Here is a 15,953-nt window from a genome sequence, read left to right as displayed (position 1 = left end):
CCCACCTCCCTCTCTCACCTTCACCTCACCTCACCTCCGCTTCTACCTCTTTCTCCCACCTCCGCATCCCACCTCCTCCTCCACCTCCGTTTTTCCATTGATAAGCTCCCCTCCCTCTCCCACCTCGAAATGATAAATACAATAAGCTCCCTCACTCTTACACTTTCGCATCGGTTTTTTCCCTCTATGCCTGCTGCTCCTGCTCTAGCGAACGTTCTGCCGGAGATCATCCGTCACTCCATCCCAATCAAGCATGCCTCTGCCAGGAATGAATACTTCAACGTGTATGAATGAATACTTCAATGTGTTTGAATGAATACTAAAGCACGTCTCTACCGGATCAGATCCGTCACTGTCGATCGTATCAAAATAATTTTGTATATGTATATGCAATTAATCTTTTTCATGTTTATGTTCCTCTTCCTCATGAAGTAGCGAGTTTTGCAAAGAACAAAGCTTTATTAATGGTGAATTATGCCACTGCGTATTAAATAAATGACATAAAAACAAATTTTGAAAAAAATAAAGATATTGAATGAATACTTCATGTCTTAGTTATGAATACTTCAATGTGTATAAATGAATACTTGCGTGACAAGATATTAATACTTGTGCAACAGACAACTCGAAAGTATGTCATCATGGATCTCATTTGAAAGATAAAATTGTGTAGAAAATGTTCGTGGTTTTAGATTTGCAAAATTCTTCCCAGATCGTCAGAAATATTGGTTAGATTGAACGGAGAAAAAAAAAACCCACCTCTAAAAACATGTAAAAAAATGGATGAGTGATGTGTCTAGTTTTTATATTTACACTTACACGATGAGGATTAATACTTTCTCGATAAGAGATGAATACTTGTGCAACGAACAACTCGAAAGTATGTCATCATGGATCTCATTTGAAAGATAAAATTATGTAGAAAACGTTCGTGGTTTTAGATTTGCAAAATTCCTCATAGATCGTCAGAAATATTGATTATATTGAACGGAGAAAAAAAAACACCTCTAAAAACGTGTAAAAGATGGATGAGTGATGTGTCCAGTTTCTATATTTGCACTTGCACGACGAGGATGAATACTTTCTCGATAATGATGAATACTTGTACAACGGACAACTCGAAAGTATATTATCATGGATCTCATTTTAAAGATAAATTATGTCAAAAACATTCGTGGTTTTAGATTTGCAAAATTCCTCACCGATCGTCAGAAATATTGATTAGATTGAACGAAGAAAAAAAAATCTCACCTCTAAAAACGTGTCCAGTTTTTTTTTTAAAATACTTGATATATTAGGTATGAATACTTTATGTGTTATAGATGAATACTTGATGCATTATAGATGAATACTTGCGCGCGCCAGTTGTAAAATCTTTCAAATATTATGTGGTCCCCAATAGTAAGTGGTCCCCCTAGGTAGTTAGTAGTTATTGAAGTAGTTAATGACTGGGGGATGAAATGGGGGATTGTTACGGGGGATAGCTAGATGCTCCCTTTTTATTTAACTGGATTATGAATCTCTTCTCTCTCTTTTTTTTTTAATCTATTTTGTCTAGTTTAACAACATTATATTAGTTACTTCTTTTCATTTATTTTCTGTTTTGGATTGTTTATAAATTTAAAAAAAAAACCTAGTAATTGAAGAAAATTATCAAATTTTCCATGATCTGATAAAGAAAACTTATATAAATTTATTATAAATTGTATTTTACATTAGTAGGGATAAAATGTTTAATTATTTTTGTGCCCCAATTATATCTTACATTCTTATTTTCATTTCAAAAATTCAAACAGTCAATTTGAACCACTCAATGTGACCTCTGTATTAAAATGTGAAGACCAAATTTATATATTTGAAGGAGAAATTACCATTTGTTCATATAGGCACAAATCACTGCCTTTCAAAAAAATTACCATATTGTGCCTATCTACAAGATAGTAAAAAAAAATACACAAAAAAATATAAAATTTGATTTATAAGTACCATTTTAATATGAAGATCATGTTATGCACCTCGGATTAACTGTTTAGACTTTGAAAACTGAGATAAATATTCGACCATTTTTATTAATACCCCCCCCCCCCCCCCCCCCCCCCCAAAAAAAAAAAAAGAAAGTTTTAAAAATGCCCTGCCATCTGTTTTTTTTTTTTCAAAACTACCCCGACCGCCAGGTTCACGGACGGCCCAATAAACCCACCAGACCGCCCCATGCAGAGGTGGGCCAATCCACTAGCGGACCGCCCCCTGCAGAGGCGGTCCTCTATTTTTTTTTTAGAGAGATATTAATATTTTGATTTAAATAATTTTGTGAAGAAAAAGTTTTCTTGTTTAGAGTGTACGCCAAAAAATAAGATATTTGATATATTTAAGTGATGTCGTAACTCTTTACTACGATTTATACAGGATACGCACATGGAAATCAAATCTGCAGCTCACATGCATTGTTTTAACTTTTGTCAAATCAACGTTTTACTTTCGTCAAATCACCACTCAAAAAAATAAAAGAGCAAACCGGAACACCACACTCAAAGAATCCGTATCTTATGGGACCTGAGGTGCAATTTATATAGACGGTCCAGATTAATTCTCAGCCGAAATAAATTCAATGTATTAAGAAAATATAAGAGTCTATTTCAAGATGCGTACCAAGTTAAAAAAATGGTTCATATTTTATAATTGAACCTCAGGTATCTAGGATCTGAATTCCACACTCAAGGATCCTATTAGACATTTCAGACTGTCACATGTGCTACTCAAATCACTTTTGCATTTTGGTCCCTGTATCAGTCTAGACTGGCCAGGATCCTATTAGACATTTCAGACTGTCACATGTACTACTTAAATCACTTTTGCATTTTGGTCCCTGTATCAGTCCAGACTGGCCAATGGCCAGTCTGGACTGATTTACCAGCAGAGGTCTGGACTGATACAGGGACCAAAATGTAAAAGTGATTACACCCCATGTAGAGCATTCAAAAATACACAGAATTGACACAAATTTCAATTTATTTGGATTTTTCTACAGTTAGTTATGAATTTTTAAAGTTCAGCTTTCAAAAAAACTTTAAACAGCCATAACTTTGGCTAGAAAAGTCGGATTTGTGCGTATGACCACTTTTCAGAAATGGGGGGATGAGACGGATCCGATTTTGCCCAGGGGAGATCCCGGGCATCGTTGCATTCGAAACATCAGAATTTCAAAAAAAATGTCATTTAGTGCCTCAAAAATTCAGTTTAAGTTTTCGTTCAACGGTAGACGTACAACGATCTGTATTTTGTTTAGTCAAAAGCCTAAGAGATTATTCAAGAATTATTCATATACTTATTTTAAAATGCATTTACTATTCATTGTGTTCGTTTGCCTATCTCCGAACAAATGGTATATGTCGACAATAATCAAATAATCCAATTATTCTCTAAAAAAAAAAAAAGTTGACATCATTGAGGCAATTTAACTATATTTTCTTGTGTATATTTGAATAAAATAAATTATTAAGAATCTAGGCCAAGAAAACTTCATAACTATATCCCATGCACGTATCCTGTATAAATCGTAGTAAAGAGTTACGACATCACTTCATAAATATATCAAATGTCTTATTTTTTGACGTACACTCTAAACAAGAAAACTTTTTCTTCACAAAATTATTTAAATCAAAATATTAATATCTCTAAAAAAATAAAAATAAAAAATAGAGGACTGCGGGGTGGTCCGCTAGTGGACTAGCCCGCCTCTGCATGGGGCGTCTAGTTGGTTTATTGGGCCGCCCATAGGCCTGGCAGTCGGGGCAGTTTTGAAAAAGAAAAAACAGATGGCATGGACATTTTAAAAAAAAAAAAAATTTAGGGTATTAATAAAAATGGCCGATAAATATTTGAGGAATGATTGATTTACGAAAATAATGGATCATTTTAACTCTACTCATATTATACAAACTAATTAGTTTATAATAAATAATAAATATTGAAATCTTTTTTTTTTATATTTTTTCAGTTTTTTGGTATTTTTATTTTTGTTATTTTGTCCATACTGACGTAATCTAATTACTATATTTTTGAAGTTCCAAGTATGTGCGCTCCACACCTAACAATTAAGATTTTATTCAAACTTAGTTAATACTTGTTGATGCAAGAACGATACTTAATTTTAATCGACTTGTTAATAGAAAATTAAGAAGACTTGACATGAAGTCCGTAGGCACTTTAATGAAGGTAGCATTTGTAAAAATACGGTTGATATATAAAAAAAAAATACAAAAAACATGTCGCCAATATGTTTGCAAGTGAAATGTGAGCGTAGCTAGTTAGGCTGTCAAGAACTCATAACTTGTGGTTCAAGATCCGTTCGGACTTTGGAGCATAGTGATAAATAAATAGTTCGAGTTTAATTCAGCGGAGTTAAAAATTCGTAATTCGGGTATAATTCGGGAATAATTTGGTATAATAAATAAAAAAGCAAAAAAAAAAACTAAAAAAATTAAAAAAAAAAAATTTCACATTTTTCTCTCAAATAATTTGTGACTCGTGTATTATTTGCGAATAAAATGTATTATACATTATTCTGCGTTTTATTCAAAGTTCGGTTCGAAAATATAAAAAAACGAATAAAATGCGAATTATGTGACTGTAGTTGGGAGAAGTCCGTAATTAACTCGTTTGATTTTAATTCGAGTTGTTATAAGTTTAATTTTGATGTAGTTCAGTCTGTACTCTGTACTGACTCAAATCGTGTTTCAACTCGTTGTAAGAAAACAAAAATTCTGATTCTTTAACTATCTTCTTATTATTCATCATGAAAAATAAAGCTCATTGAAAAAAAAATATATATAGAAAAAAAAATTTTGGCATGTGGTCTATACACAGCTCATAACATCAAATCAGTGAATTTTTTTTTAAAAAAAAAATGTGTTACTCACTCTACAAACGAGCTGACTCAACTCGACAGGTCAACTGAAGCTTGGCTCGATTCAGCTTAACTGTTTTGATATGAGTCAAGTTACAGTTTTACATGTAGTTGACAAAAGAACTAGCATTTAATCTAGTGGCAAAGACACAGTCTTTACGTGAGAGATTATGAATTTAAAATTATAATAAAAAAAAATATTTTTCATCAAAATTTCGAACTCATAACAAGAGTATTTTTTTCACAAAAAAAATAACACGAGTATTAAAATGTTAGGTGACTTGACCTCCAACTTTACTCAAAAAATACATTTAGCTGACAAATATGTTTTTTTTTTTTTGATATTCTATTATGTTGACTTTAAATTTCTCTCGTTTCAACAGAATTTGGTAGTTTGGAGGATCCGAACTGCCGAATTGTTTTTAATAACAAATAAATAAAAAATTGAAAAAATCACAAAACAGGTCATCGAAAATTTTAAAAATTATAGATCTAAAAATATTACTGAAAAAATTCAACATCGGACGAATGACAAACTATTTGGCATCCATGAAACATGAAATTAAATAGCGTCCATGAGTTATCATCTGTCAAACACGGATTTCGGCAATGCAATTTGAAATGTTAAAAAAAAAAAACAGTACAGTGATGACCAAAAGAAAAAGAAAAAAAAACAGTGATGACAAAGAAAAGCTCGTCCTTGCTTTCTTCACTTGTGTGTTGTGTCTATCTTTATCTTTTTATATTTTTAATGGTAATGAACAGGGGTAGACCCAGTATGTAATGGGGGGAGAGGGCAGCCGTTTTTCTGAATTTTGAGTTTTAGTGGTGATCTATCGGTACTGATTGACTTTTCCTCTCTCAAGAAATTTTTTTGCTCCCATTTGCATGTTTGATTTATAATTCGAGTTAAATTTAGTGTTAAAATAAAAAAAAATTATTGAATTATGATTGGTAATTAAAATTATAAGTCAGAGCATTGTTTTTTATCGAATATTCAATTAGTTAATGGATTTAAACTCGATTTGATATTTTTGACGAAAAATTCTGAATCCGCCAATGAATATGAATAGAATAAAGTGGCTTGGGTACATCTCTTTGACACGTATACACGGAGATTCTTGTTACGGTGCAACGAATCGGACAGCAAATCCACTCCAATTCATGGGTGATATTTCATTTTAGCGTCGTATGAACGTTAAATATTTGACCACGCTGATGTTAATGATATTTTAAATTTTCTGATTTTTAATTTTCAATGGCCATTATGATATTTGAAATTTTTAATGATATTTTCAATGGCCCTCACTACGCCAAGCATGCCTCGTCAAAAAATTGTTGACGACACGAAAACCATTACTCTTCAAAACTGTTTCGGATCGTGGAAAAGCAAACAAGAAACATAGTCCTTTTAAATGTACAGTAGAAAATAAAATCACTTTAGAAAGGGTATCTATACACAATATCAATCCTCATCTTACACATTACATGCAACTTCAGGAAAAACAACTCCAAAAGAAAAATAAAATCAGGGAGAACACAACCTAATCATCTTGAACAGCACACAAATATATTTTTTTTTACAAAAAAAAAAAAAAACCCACACACCATATGTTATGTTAAAGAAACAAGTGAGAAAGAATGAATAAAAGAGTTAAAAGGAGATGGTGCAGCCAAATTCATGTCTAAATCTCGAATGCATTGTCTTCTTTGCCAATAAAGAGACTTCTCTTAGCTGCAATCAATTTGGAAGGCCTTGGCGCATTATTAGTTGCACTAGAAATTCTCTTGTTAGAAAAAGTTGGAGAGTAGCTAGAAGTTCTGTTGAAGCCTCTACTTGAAGGAGGTCGACTTGCGCTAGTTGATGGCCTTGATGAAATAGGAGATGGTTGCCCCCTTATCAATTGGGATTGCACCTTTTTTCTCTCCTGGCAATAAAAAGGAAAAAAAAAATCATTTGTTGGCTTAAATCAATTATGAATAAAAAGGAAAAACATATATCCGTTCATCCCTCATACTGCATTTATCATGCCACATTGCAAAACCAAATTATATGCACAATTAAACTCTTATTGCAGAACTTAGATTTTTTTTTTCCAAGTTGCACTTCGTAGTTAATGTAATAAAAAGACAGCATACCTTTTGTCTGGATTTCTCATCTTCCTTCTCTTTCCTTAACAAAGCATACTCTTCAAGCATTGCCAAAAGAGGAATCTGATGATTTGATAAATTGAAACAAAAAATAAGAATAAAGAAGAAATGTTGCTAAATTATAATCTCTATTCAACAGTGACTGATAATGTAGTTTAGAATGACCTAAACATTTGGTCCAAATGGAAAAAAAACCATAATGCGCAACATAGAGTACTGCTGCACGGTCCTGAATACCACAGTACAAAGACAATTCCGTGACAATGGTACTACAAAACTTACATCCTGCTTGCTTTTATTTTTCATTTTTTTTTTAAACTTATAACAGACTTGAGCTAAATGGTATTGGCTTTAGGTACTCCTTACCAGTATAACCAAGTAGGTCTAGGTCATCCTGTTCTTTGTACCATCAGTCATAATCTACTAATGGTAGAAGAAATTTTATGTTTTCTGACCTCATCATAATAGAAAGTTTTCTTCCGTTCTTCTTCCCACCTCCTGGTCTTTTCCACCAGCATTTCAACCAAACCTGCATTTTCATTTAAATACTTAACTCCAATTCATCCTCTTTCAGGAAACTATTTATCTTAGTTAAAGGAAATTTCTTATCTTAGTTAGATTTTACAAAATTACCTGGAATTTTATTGACCATTACACGAGCACGCTCTGCTCGTCTTAAATTCTTGTGAGCACCCCTGCTTACTGAATATCTCTTCTCATCCTGAATTTGTTCCATATATCATATATTACTCTTTTAGAGAAGCAAAAGTAAAAGCAAAAAAGCAACCATGTCGTGCGTAGAACTTCAATATATTCGTAAATTAAAATTTGTGAATAAAATGGTGAAAAACCTCTGGGATGACAATTACAATCCAGACCTGTCAGACTGACATCCCTGACCCCAACAAATTTGTGTTACTGATTTTGGTCTGGTAATCTTCCAAACAAATAAAAGACTTAACCAGACCGGTCCCAAACGAGATAAAACAAGACCTACTTTAATCAACCTGTCTATAACTTAGTTGATAAGCATAAGTACCATGCTATATTCTTCAAGCCAGCGCTCCTCATCACATGACGAAATCCACTTCTCAACTTTGTCCATTATTTCCTTTCGGCTAACAGCTTCATCTTGGACCCTCGACATGTATTCCTCCATTATATTTAGTAGCTCTTCATGTTCCATTTTCCCTTCATTTCATTTTAATTTAATTTAAGCTACTTGTCACAAATGGAAACTTGAGAAAGTGAGAAAAAAAATAACAGAAGGTCAATTTGAGGGAAAGTGTAAAAATCAGCATTGCTTAACTGAAGGTTAATTGAGACAATTTGTAAATACTGCGGTGCAACTGCATAAATTGTGGAAGTAGTGACCCAAATTTGATTGCATGGAGGCTTAATTACAAACTTCTTTTAGATTAAACATCCTTACATCCAAATAGTTGTGGTCCAATAGAAGTCACAGGACTATGGCCTGAATTCTGATCACATGTGGCTGTAAGCCGTGAGTGCCTATGCGATACATTTCTGTAACCGCTGCTACGGTGCTATCAGAAAAGAATTTTTGTGAATTCTTTTGAGCCAGTTATATCTGAGCCTTTTTTCTTAATTAAAGAAAGACTAGCCAGGCAATCAACCTAATTAATAACCTGATTAATTAAGAAAAAAGGCTCAGCAATATAAGCTAGTTACTTCCCTTTCAAGTTTCAACCTAATTAATAACCTACTTTATTATGCTAGCAACTATGTCAAACTCTAGGTGACATGCAATATAAGCTAACCTGATACTATAAGTGTCATGATATTATCCATATCAGATCGAGAGGGCAATAATTCCATGTGTGATTTTTTGCATATTTCCTCCACCTCTATTCTCTTTGCCCAGAATAGCTCCTTCATTTTGGATGATTTTAGCTGGTCCAGTCTCTTTACTTCTGCTTCAACCTATTAATTTGTTTTCAGCACTTAAACAATTTTGACTAAACCAGAAGAGTTGTTCAAATTTAATCTGAAAATAATCAAATGGTCTGTGTGAACGGATCAATAATGTAGGTATATTAGCTTTTAATAATCCCAATAGTTTGGATGTTAACAACACCAACATCCTAACAATTTATCTGCGACACTTTTGTGTATAGCAAATTGGCAATAGTAATTTCTTTACCTGGTCAATTTTGTCAATTGCTAGGATTCCAGGACTTAAAACCAAAAATGAAGAATTTGAAGCAGCAAAAAGCTTAATGTGCGCAAATGGCTGCCGTTCTTCAAACTTCATGTCCAAAATGCTCCAAAGGCTTGTCAGTGCTTTCTCAAGGCCTCGAATCTGAAATTTTGTATAATTTTTATTAATAATTTGTCGATACACTTTTCTGATTTTGTTTATTCAATAAATTCCAAATTTTGTTTGATGACATAATGGCTAGTGCAGGGAAAGAGAAAGAACAAACAAATAAGTAACTCAGCAATATATAAATCAACAAGAAAAATGACATATGTACAAATTTCAGTGTGCAAAAATGGTACAATATCCTTAACTTTTCAAATTTTGATTTTCTAGAGACAAAAAATAGACATAAAACACTTATAACTTGACCTTTTCCATTCTTAACCGCTTCTCTTCTTTGAGCTTTTGGACTGTAACATTTAGCATATTTAAAATGGAATCGCTGATATTCTTCGATTTCTCGCCAACTGACAAGCTGGGATGCACGTCAGAAATGATCATGGAAGGTTCCATTCCCATTGCAATGGCTAGCTCATGAATTTCCTGTTTTAGATCCTCGACTTTGCGTAACCTATCACTCTACAAAAAAACAAATGAATTTATAGAATAAGACCACAAATATACTTGGTACAGCATACTGGTCACAAAGTTCATATTTGCTGCCATAAGAAATAAGGCACCACATCTGATCAAAAATTCAACAGCCCTGATCAATAATAACCCTAAGAGTAAGATACTAAGATCCCATTGGAATTTTGATCAAAATCCAACAGCTCTGATCGATAAGGCACTACATCTGATAAAAAATCACCACAAATATACTTGGAATTTTGACCATTGAATTTTCGGGCAGTGAGCAACTGGTGCCATTTTTTTATGGCAGCGTTTTTATGTTATCGGACGTGAACTCACTGGTCAAACCACGTTAACTATCATTTAGTATTATTGAGTACAGTGGTGTTATCTCTAAATTAAGACAAAATACTAACTATCTAGCACATCAACTGAATAAGATACAGAAAAATTAACAAAGCACAATCAATTACTTTCCCCTCAATTTTCATAATTGAAATTAACACTTTACATTTAATATTTGCAACCAATTTGAAGTATCTATTAGGTGGCATGTTAATTAGAAATTATATGAGCTGGTTCTTGCAAATTGAAATGATAGATGTGAGTAGATAATATTCTGCCATATTTTAGTTAAAAAAAAATTAAATGCACCTTTTCTTTCTTGAGCCTTTGCAGCTCATTTTGGAATTCATCAAGCTTTTTCATAGAGAGATCCCCTTCATTCACTACAATAATTTCATTATGGTTATCTGGTATCCCTGCAATTTCTGAGGCAATTACATGGATCTCTTCTTGGACCTCCTTCAACCTCTTGAGCCTAGCTTCTTTTCTTAATTGCATCTCTTGAAGAGCTGGAGTGATCGAATTAAGCTGCTCCTTAAGTGTCCCCATTAGCTTTTCAGGCTGTTTCAAAAAAAATAATCTACTTGAGGATAAATTTTGTCTAATTTTATGAGATGTATATGTTTAGTTAATGGACATTGTTGGTGTTATAGTTGTTCCTGTAACTTATCTAGAAAGGAACAACAGAAGCAAATTTGTGAACAATATCAATATCTAAACACTTTGGGTACAGGCTCTATTGAGACAAATTTATGAACATAATTTTAATTCCTTAAATTAGAAAATTATAAAGGAAAAAAAAAACATAGAACGTACTTACTCTGCCAGGAAAGGACCTTTCACCTAGAGAGAGAAGTAGGTTGGTTAATTCAGCTTCTGACTCAGCCAAGGCTTGGTGGAGCCTAGCTCTTGACATGTTTGCACTATCAACTTTTCTTTTGTACACCTCTGTACACTCTCGTTCTAGTTCTTCTAGTATTCGTTCTCTCTCTTCTTGTTCAAATCCAACTTCATCCCATATCATCTGTTTGCAATTTCAAATCAAAATCATTCCAAACTCCATCTAGTGTACATAAATTCAAATCCTGACTGTTACATCCACATTAAACTTTGAACTGGAGCACATAATTTCAAAGATTTCCAAACCAAATTTAAGCAACAACTAAATTAAAAGTTCATAATTCTAGTTATCCGAAATATTTAATTCAAATAAAATCAAGCCCTCTCATTTTTTCTCATCCGCTTCAGCGCATTCTTCTTCTCCAGTTCTCATCAGCAGCGTCTCGCCTCCAGTACTGTCATTTTCCTCTTGAGCTTCTTCTCTTTTACATTCTTGAACTGGAGATCGTTGTCCTCCATCTTCGATCTGATCAACTTGCTCTTGAGCTTCTTCTCTTTTACATTCTTGAACTGGAGATGGTTGTCCTCCATCTTCGATCTGATCAACTTGTGATCCTTCATCATCTTCTTCATCAACGGCGTCGTGGACGGAGTTGGAGAAGCGAGAAATGGAGGTGATGGAGGCCGCTTTGGAGAAGGCCTCCAGTATGGATTCCAATGGAAGCGCGCAGTCTTCGAGGCCAGCATCCTCTAACCGCGGCGGGTTGATTGCCTCCAAGTCCAAGCTCCGAGTCCACTCCGAGTCCGTTTCTTTCTCCATTGTTATCAGAATTCAGAACGAATGACTTCACGGATTTTGGCGCTTTTGTTGAAACTGAAAGTGGGCCCCTTTTTGGATTTTCCAGTGTAATAAATGGATCGGACTGGATTTTATTATTGGTGAAAAAAAATATATAAAATTGCATATTTTTGTTTCAAATTTACAATTACATATTTAATATTTAAAAAATTATTATTAAACACTTAATTATATTATTGTATGTCTCTCACTTTCAGATAGAGCACAAAAAATTTATGAGAAATATATGCATTAAAATTAACTTATAAATCTTTATTTTTTAAACTGCTTGACTTTATACTAAATAAATTCGAAAATTAATAAATTTTGCATATGTATTACTCATATATATATAATGAAATTTTCTTATTCAACAGTCTGCTTTAAGTATCAGTTGGAGCCTCTAGTAAATGAATTGTGAGTTTAATTATAACCAAAAGTATGCATGCCCAATTAAGAAGTTGGAACAGAGAATAGACAGCCAATTATGAAATTTACGCATTAAATATATATGTTAACCGACCTATGATTAGATTTTGCTTTGATAAAGGAATTATTGTAGTTGGTACTTCAATTAAATTTTAAACGAGATCAACACATTCAATTCAGAATTTTAATTACACCGACAAATGATGTCCGGTACGCGCGGTAGCACTCCAATTAATGGCTCTCTCTCTTTATATTTATTGAAGCAAAAATTGTCCATGTAAATGTTTATTCACACTTATGCATATATTTACACACTATATATATATATATATATACATATCAAATAAGATCATGCAACGTACAAACCTTTTACTTATTGATTACAAAAACATCACAATATATATATATATAAATGAAGTTTCAAATTGATTGACCTGGAGCTCTTGAAGCAAGTATGCGCATGAAGTCTCCGGCAGTGGCGAGGTGCGTAATCTGGCTTCCATTTGCATTAAACCCATCGTTTGAATATCTATATATCTCCCTTTTTTTTTCTTCAGAGACGATAGATGCTCAAGAGGGAATTATGTCTGATAATTCTGGTAGCAACATAATTAAGCATTGCTCAGTGCATGAGAGTGAAAAGGAGGAATTAAAGGTGAGAGCTAGAAATGGTGTGTGTAGTAAAGAGATGATTGCAGGTGGGAGTGGTGGCTTTAGATGTGAGTTTTGCGTGCAAGACAAGTACCATATCCTTGGTAGGTGCTTGCCATGCATTTTTATTTTATAGAAATTATTTTTAAATCATTTAGGGAATTGGATGGAGTGTAATCAAATTTTATTTGGTAATTATTGATTCGGTTCCTTTAGCTACTCGATTTTTCTCTGTGGCAATGGTTCATGTACGTCTTCGTGAAATTAAGGTCATGTTCGGATGGATGGGTTTACGTAGGAATTAGTGGAAATTCGTACTCAATGGAACTGTTTTTTTTTTTTTTCAAAACATGTTCGTTGTCCCAGATTTTTCTCAAAAAAAATTCTCATAACTCACACGCCAATAGTTGAAATAATGGAAAAAAAAGAGGTCCAAGTAAAAAAAAAATTTCCCAAATTCCTCTCTCTTCCTCCACGTGGGTGGGTCCTCGTCTAATGAATGAAAAATAATTTTTGTACATCATATTAGTCTGATGGATGAAAAGTACTTTTTGTACAAATTTTTGTGTACAACATTTTATTATATTATGTAGAATATTCAAATATTATTTTTTACAATTTTTTTGTAAAAAAACATTTAATTATTTGTGTACAATTTTTTTTACAATATTTAATTATTTATGTACATTTTTTTATTTTAAATATGTTATATTTTTTTTAAAACATTTAATTCCACGTTACAATCTAACACTCATTTTAACATATTCTCATAATCAATTCCATATGTATCCTAATTTATGAGTTTTCAAATTTTCAAAAGTGAATTCACATTCCCGTCAAATCTTATCACATGTAATTCCATGACAAACAAACATACCTAAAGGATTAGGAGCCGAAATTGTCGTATGGTATTTTGTGTTGTTTTGTGGCATGATGTGACAGCTAAAGAAACCGAATCATTGATTCAGTTCCTTCTACGAAATTGAAATCTATATGCAATCCATCTATTTTTCAATATTATTTTTAAATAATTTCTATAAATAAAAAGTTCTCCTTGCCATGAGCAAAATAAATAAATTATAAAGCTGCAAGAAGCTTTGTTAAGAAGAGACTACTGGATAGAGAGAGAGAGAGAGAGAGAGAGAGAGAGAGAGAGAGAACGGAGGGTGTGCGAATGGGACCAGTATTTTTTTTTATTTTCATTAATTTAATTTGAGAATTGGCCGGTGAGGTGAGTTAACACCTTTTTCGTACACTAGCAAACAATCGTGAAAAATTAGAAAAATCAGATGGTGTGATCCAATTTCCATTCAGTTGAGAGGTGCTTTTTATCTTTCGATAGAGAGTGCCAAAATGAAATGTGACAAGCTCAGCACGCGTTGCTTGATGTAACGTACTACTTTAAATTATTATAAGAGAAATGCTTTTGTTTCAAAATATATGCCCTGTGTTTTGACAGCAAATCAGGCTGACTGATAAGTGCACACCTGTCATTGCATTACTTATTTTTTGGTATTTTAATACTTAAATGATTTGGCTGAAATCCAAAAAATTGATAGGCTGCCCTCTGATTCTGATCACACATACTAAGAGTAAAACTAGGGTGTTCCTAAATTCACCAAGTTTTTTTTTGGTGAACTCAAGTTTAAAACTAATTGAATCTATTTCAAATAACGAATTCGAACAGTTGAAATCCGTCTACCTTACGAGTGATGCGTCTACATATGAAAATTTTAAATATTTGAATTAATTTAGTATAAAGTCAAGCAGTCAAATTAGAAGATTAATAAATTAATTTTAATGCATTCATTTTTTTTATCACTTGACTCTATGCAAAATTAATTTCAAAATTAAGAAAAATTTACATGTAGACGCATTACTCGTAAGGTAGACGGGTTTCGACTGTTAAAATTAGTCATTTGAATCCGATTCAGACTTGACTTCACCAGAGAGTTATTATAGTGAACTTAAGAACACCCTAGTTCTACTCCACATACTACTGTGTAATTTTGTTGTTGAAACTTGTATGTGGTTTGGCATGAACTTCTTTAGCTTTAACTAAACAATGTAATTTTAAAGGTAATACAGTTTTAATTTCTTTTGATAGAGGTACCAGTGATTTGGTATCCTCTTAGTAAAAACAATAATGCTTTCGTTATGCAATCAGTGGGCTTCTTCAACTTTTATATTAAAAAAAGATACAAATAATTATTTTAAGTTGAAACTTGAAAATTACTGGGGATAGATTTATATTGATTACTGAACATGATTCTTTGGCTAAATATACATGGGCGGAGAGATGGGGGTCAAGCCCTCCTATAGATGGATTCGTATCCTCTGGGAGTACCTGATTCAACACAATTGAAATGGACGGCTCAGATTTAATTTCAGCAGGTGCCTACTCTGGATGGCGTAGGGGGGGTAATATTATTTTTGCTTTGAGATTCATGCAAAGTTAAATGTTCCAATTCAGGCCGTCCGATTTAATTGTACTCAGTACTCAGTCAGGTAACCTGAGGGGATGTGAATTCCCTACAGATTAGAACTTGTATTTTTTTTTTCTTCCGTTAGATTTTGCAATTTTGGGTACGTACTAACGTACATATATATTTTGACCTCTCTGTTCCTGACTATTCCCATCTTCATAAAGAAGACTTTCAGTATAATACACTGTTCTGACTTGTGTGTTTCACCTCGGCCTACATCAAATGGTAAGGATACGAGGTCCACCAATCCATATCACTGTTCCCTCAAATGTACCAATGGATTCAATCATTACGAGAGTAATATCCATTGAGAGAGCATGAGCATTAGCTCTTTCCCCTCTCTGTTGATTGTTCCGATGTCAGTTCGCTGCTGGGTTATTTAAAGGTGCCGGCTAACAATCATTGGAACAAGTTGTCTGACTGGCCAACAATACACTAATATAAAATAAGTATGAACTATGTATAAATCTTATTTGCATTTCAATTCACACGTAGTTCACATTGTCAACA

General features: G+C 33.1%; 1 protein-coding gene across 3 annotated transcripts; it reads right to left on the bottom strand.

Moving 5' to 3' along the window:
* Positions 1–6,315: 6,315 nt before the first annotated feature.
* On the bottom strand, positions 6,316–13,050 carry LOC144569140 (65-kDa microtubule-associated protein 8-like). Of its 3 annotated transcripts, none has more exons than XM_078319338.1 (11): positions 12,741–13,050; positions 11,020–11,223; positions 10,509–10,760; positions 9,651–9,860; positions 9,222–9,380; positions 8,839–9,001; positions 8,097–8,248; positions 7,691–7,778; positions 7,513–7,586; positions 7,046–7,120; positions 6,316–6,834 (listed from the first exon to the last, which is right to left on the bottom strand). In XM_078319338.1, exons 1-11 carry the CDS (start codon positions 12,822–12,824, stop codon positions 6,592–6,594), a joined length of 1,704 nt encoding a protein of 567 aa, XP_078175464.1. In that variant the 5' UTR covers positions 12,825–13,050; the 3' UTR covers positions 6,316–6,591. The 3 variants fall into 3 exon arrangements, with proteins under 3 accessions (XP_078175464.1, XP_078175466.1, XP_078175465.1); XM_078319340.1 differs by having other exon boundaries at positions 11,016–11,223; positions 12,741–12,983; XM_078319339.1 differs by lacking the exon at positions 12,741–13,050 and having other exon boundaries at positions 11,016–11,531.
* Positions 13,051–15,953: the final 2,903 nt, after the last annotated feature.

The sequence above is a fragment of the Carex rostrata genome, chromosome 18 (assembly GCF_964058835.1).
Source record: "Carex rostrata chromosome 18, lpCarRost1.2, whole genome shotgun sequence".
In the NCBI taxonomy this organism is placed as follows: domain Eukaryota; kingdom Viridiplantae; phylum Streptophyta; class Magnoliopsida; order Poales; family Cyperaceae; genus Carex; species Carex rostrata.
Note: the sequence above shows the minus strand (reverse complement) of the source record. Positions and strands in the feature narration are given on the sequence as shown.

Bases quoted from the DNA above. Each gene is read 5' to 3' on its own strand.
- LOC144569140 (XM_078319338.1), bottom strand. From the start codon at position 12,824: ATGGGTTTAATGCAAATGGAAGCCAGATTACGCACCTCGCCACTGCCG. The intron at 8,249-8,838 runs GTTAGCTTATAT...AATGAAATGAAG, and splicing joins CATGACACTTATAGTATCAG to GGAAAATGGAACATGAAGAG. The intron at 7,121-7,512 runs GTCAGAAAACAT...TCAAATCATCAG, and splicing joins AAACTTTCTATTATGATGAG to ATTCCTCTTTTGGCAATGCT.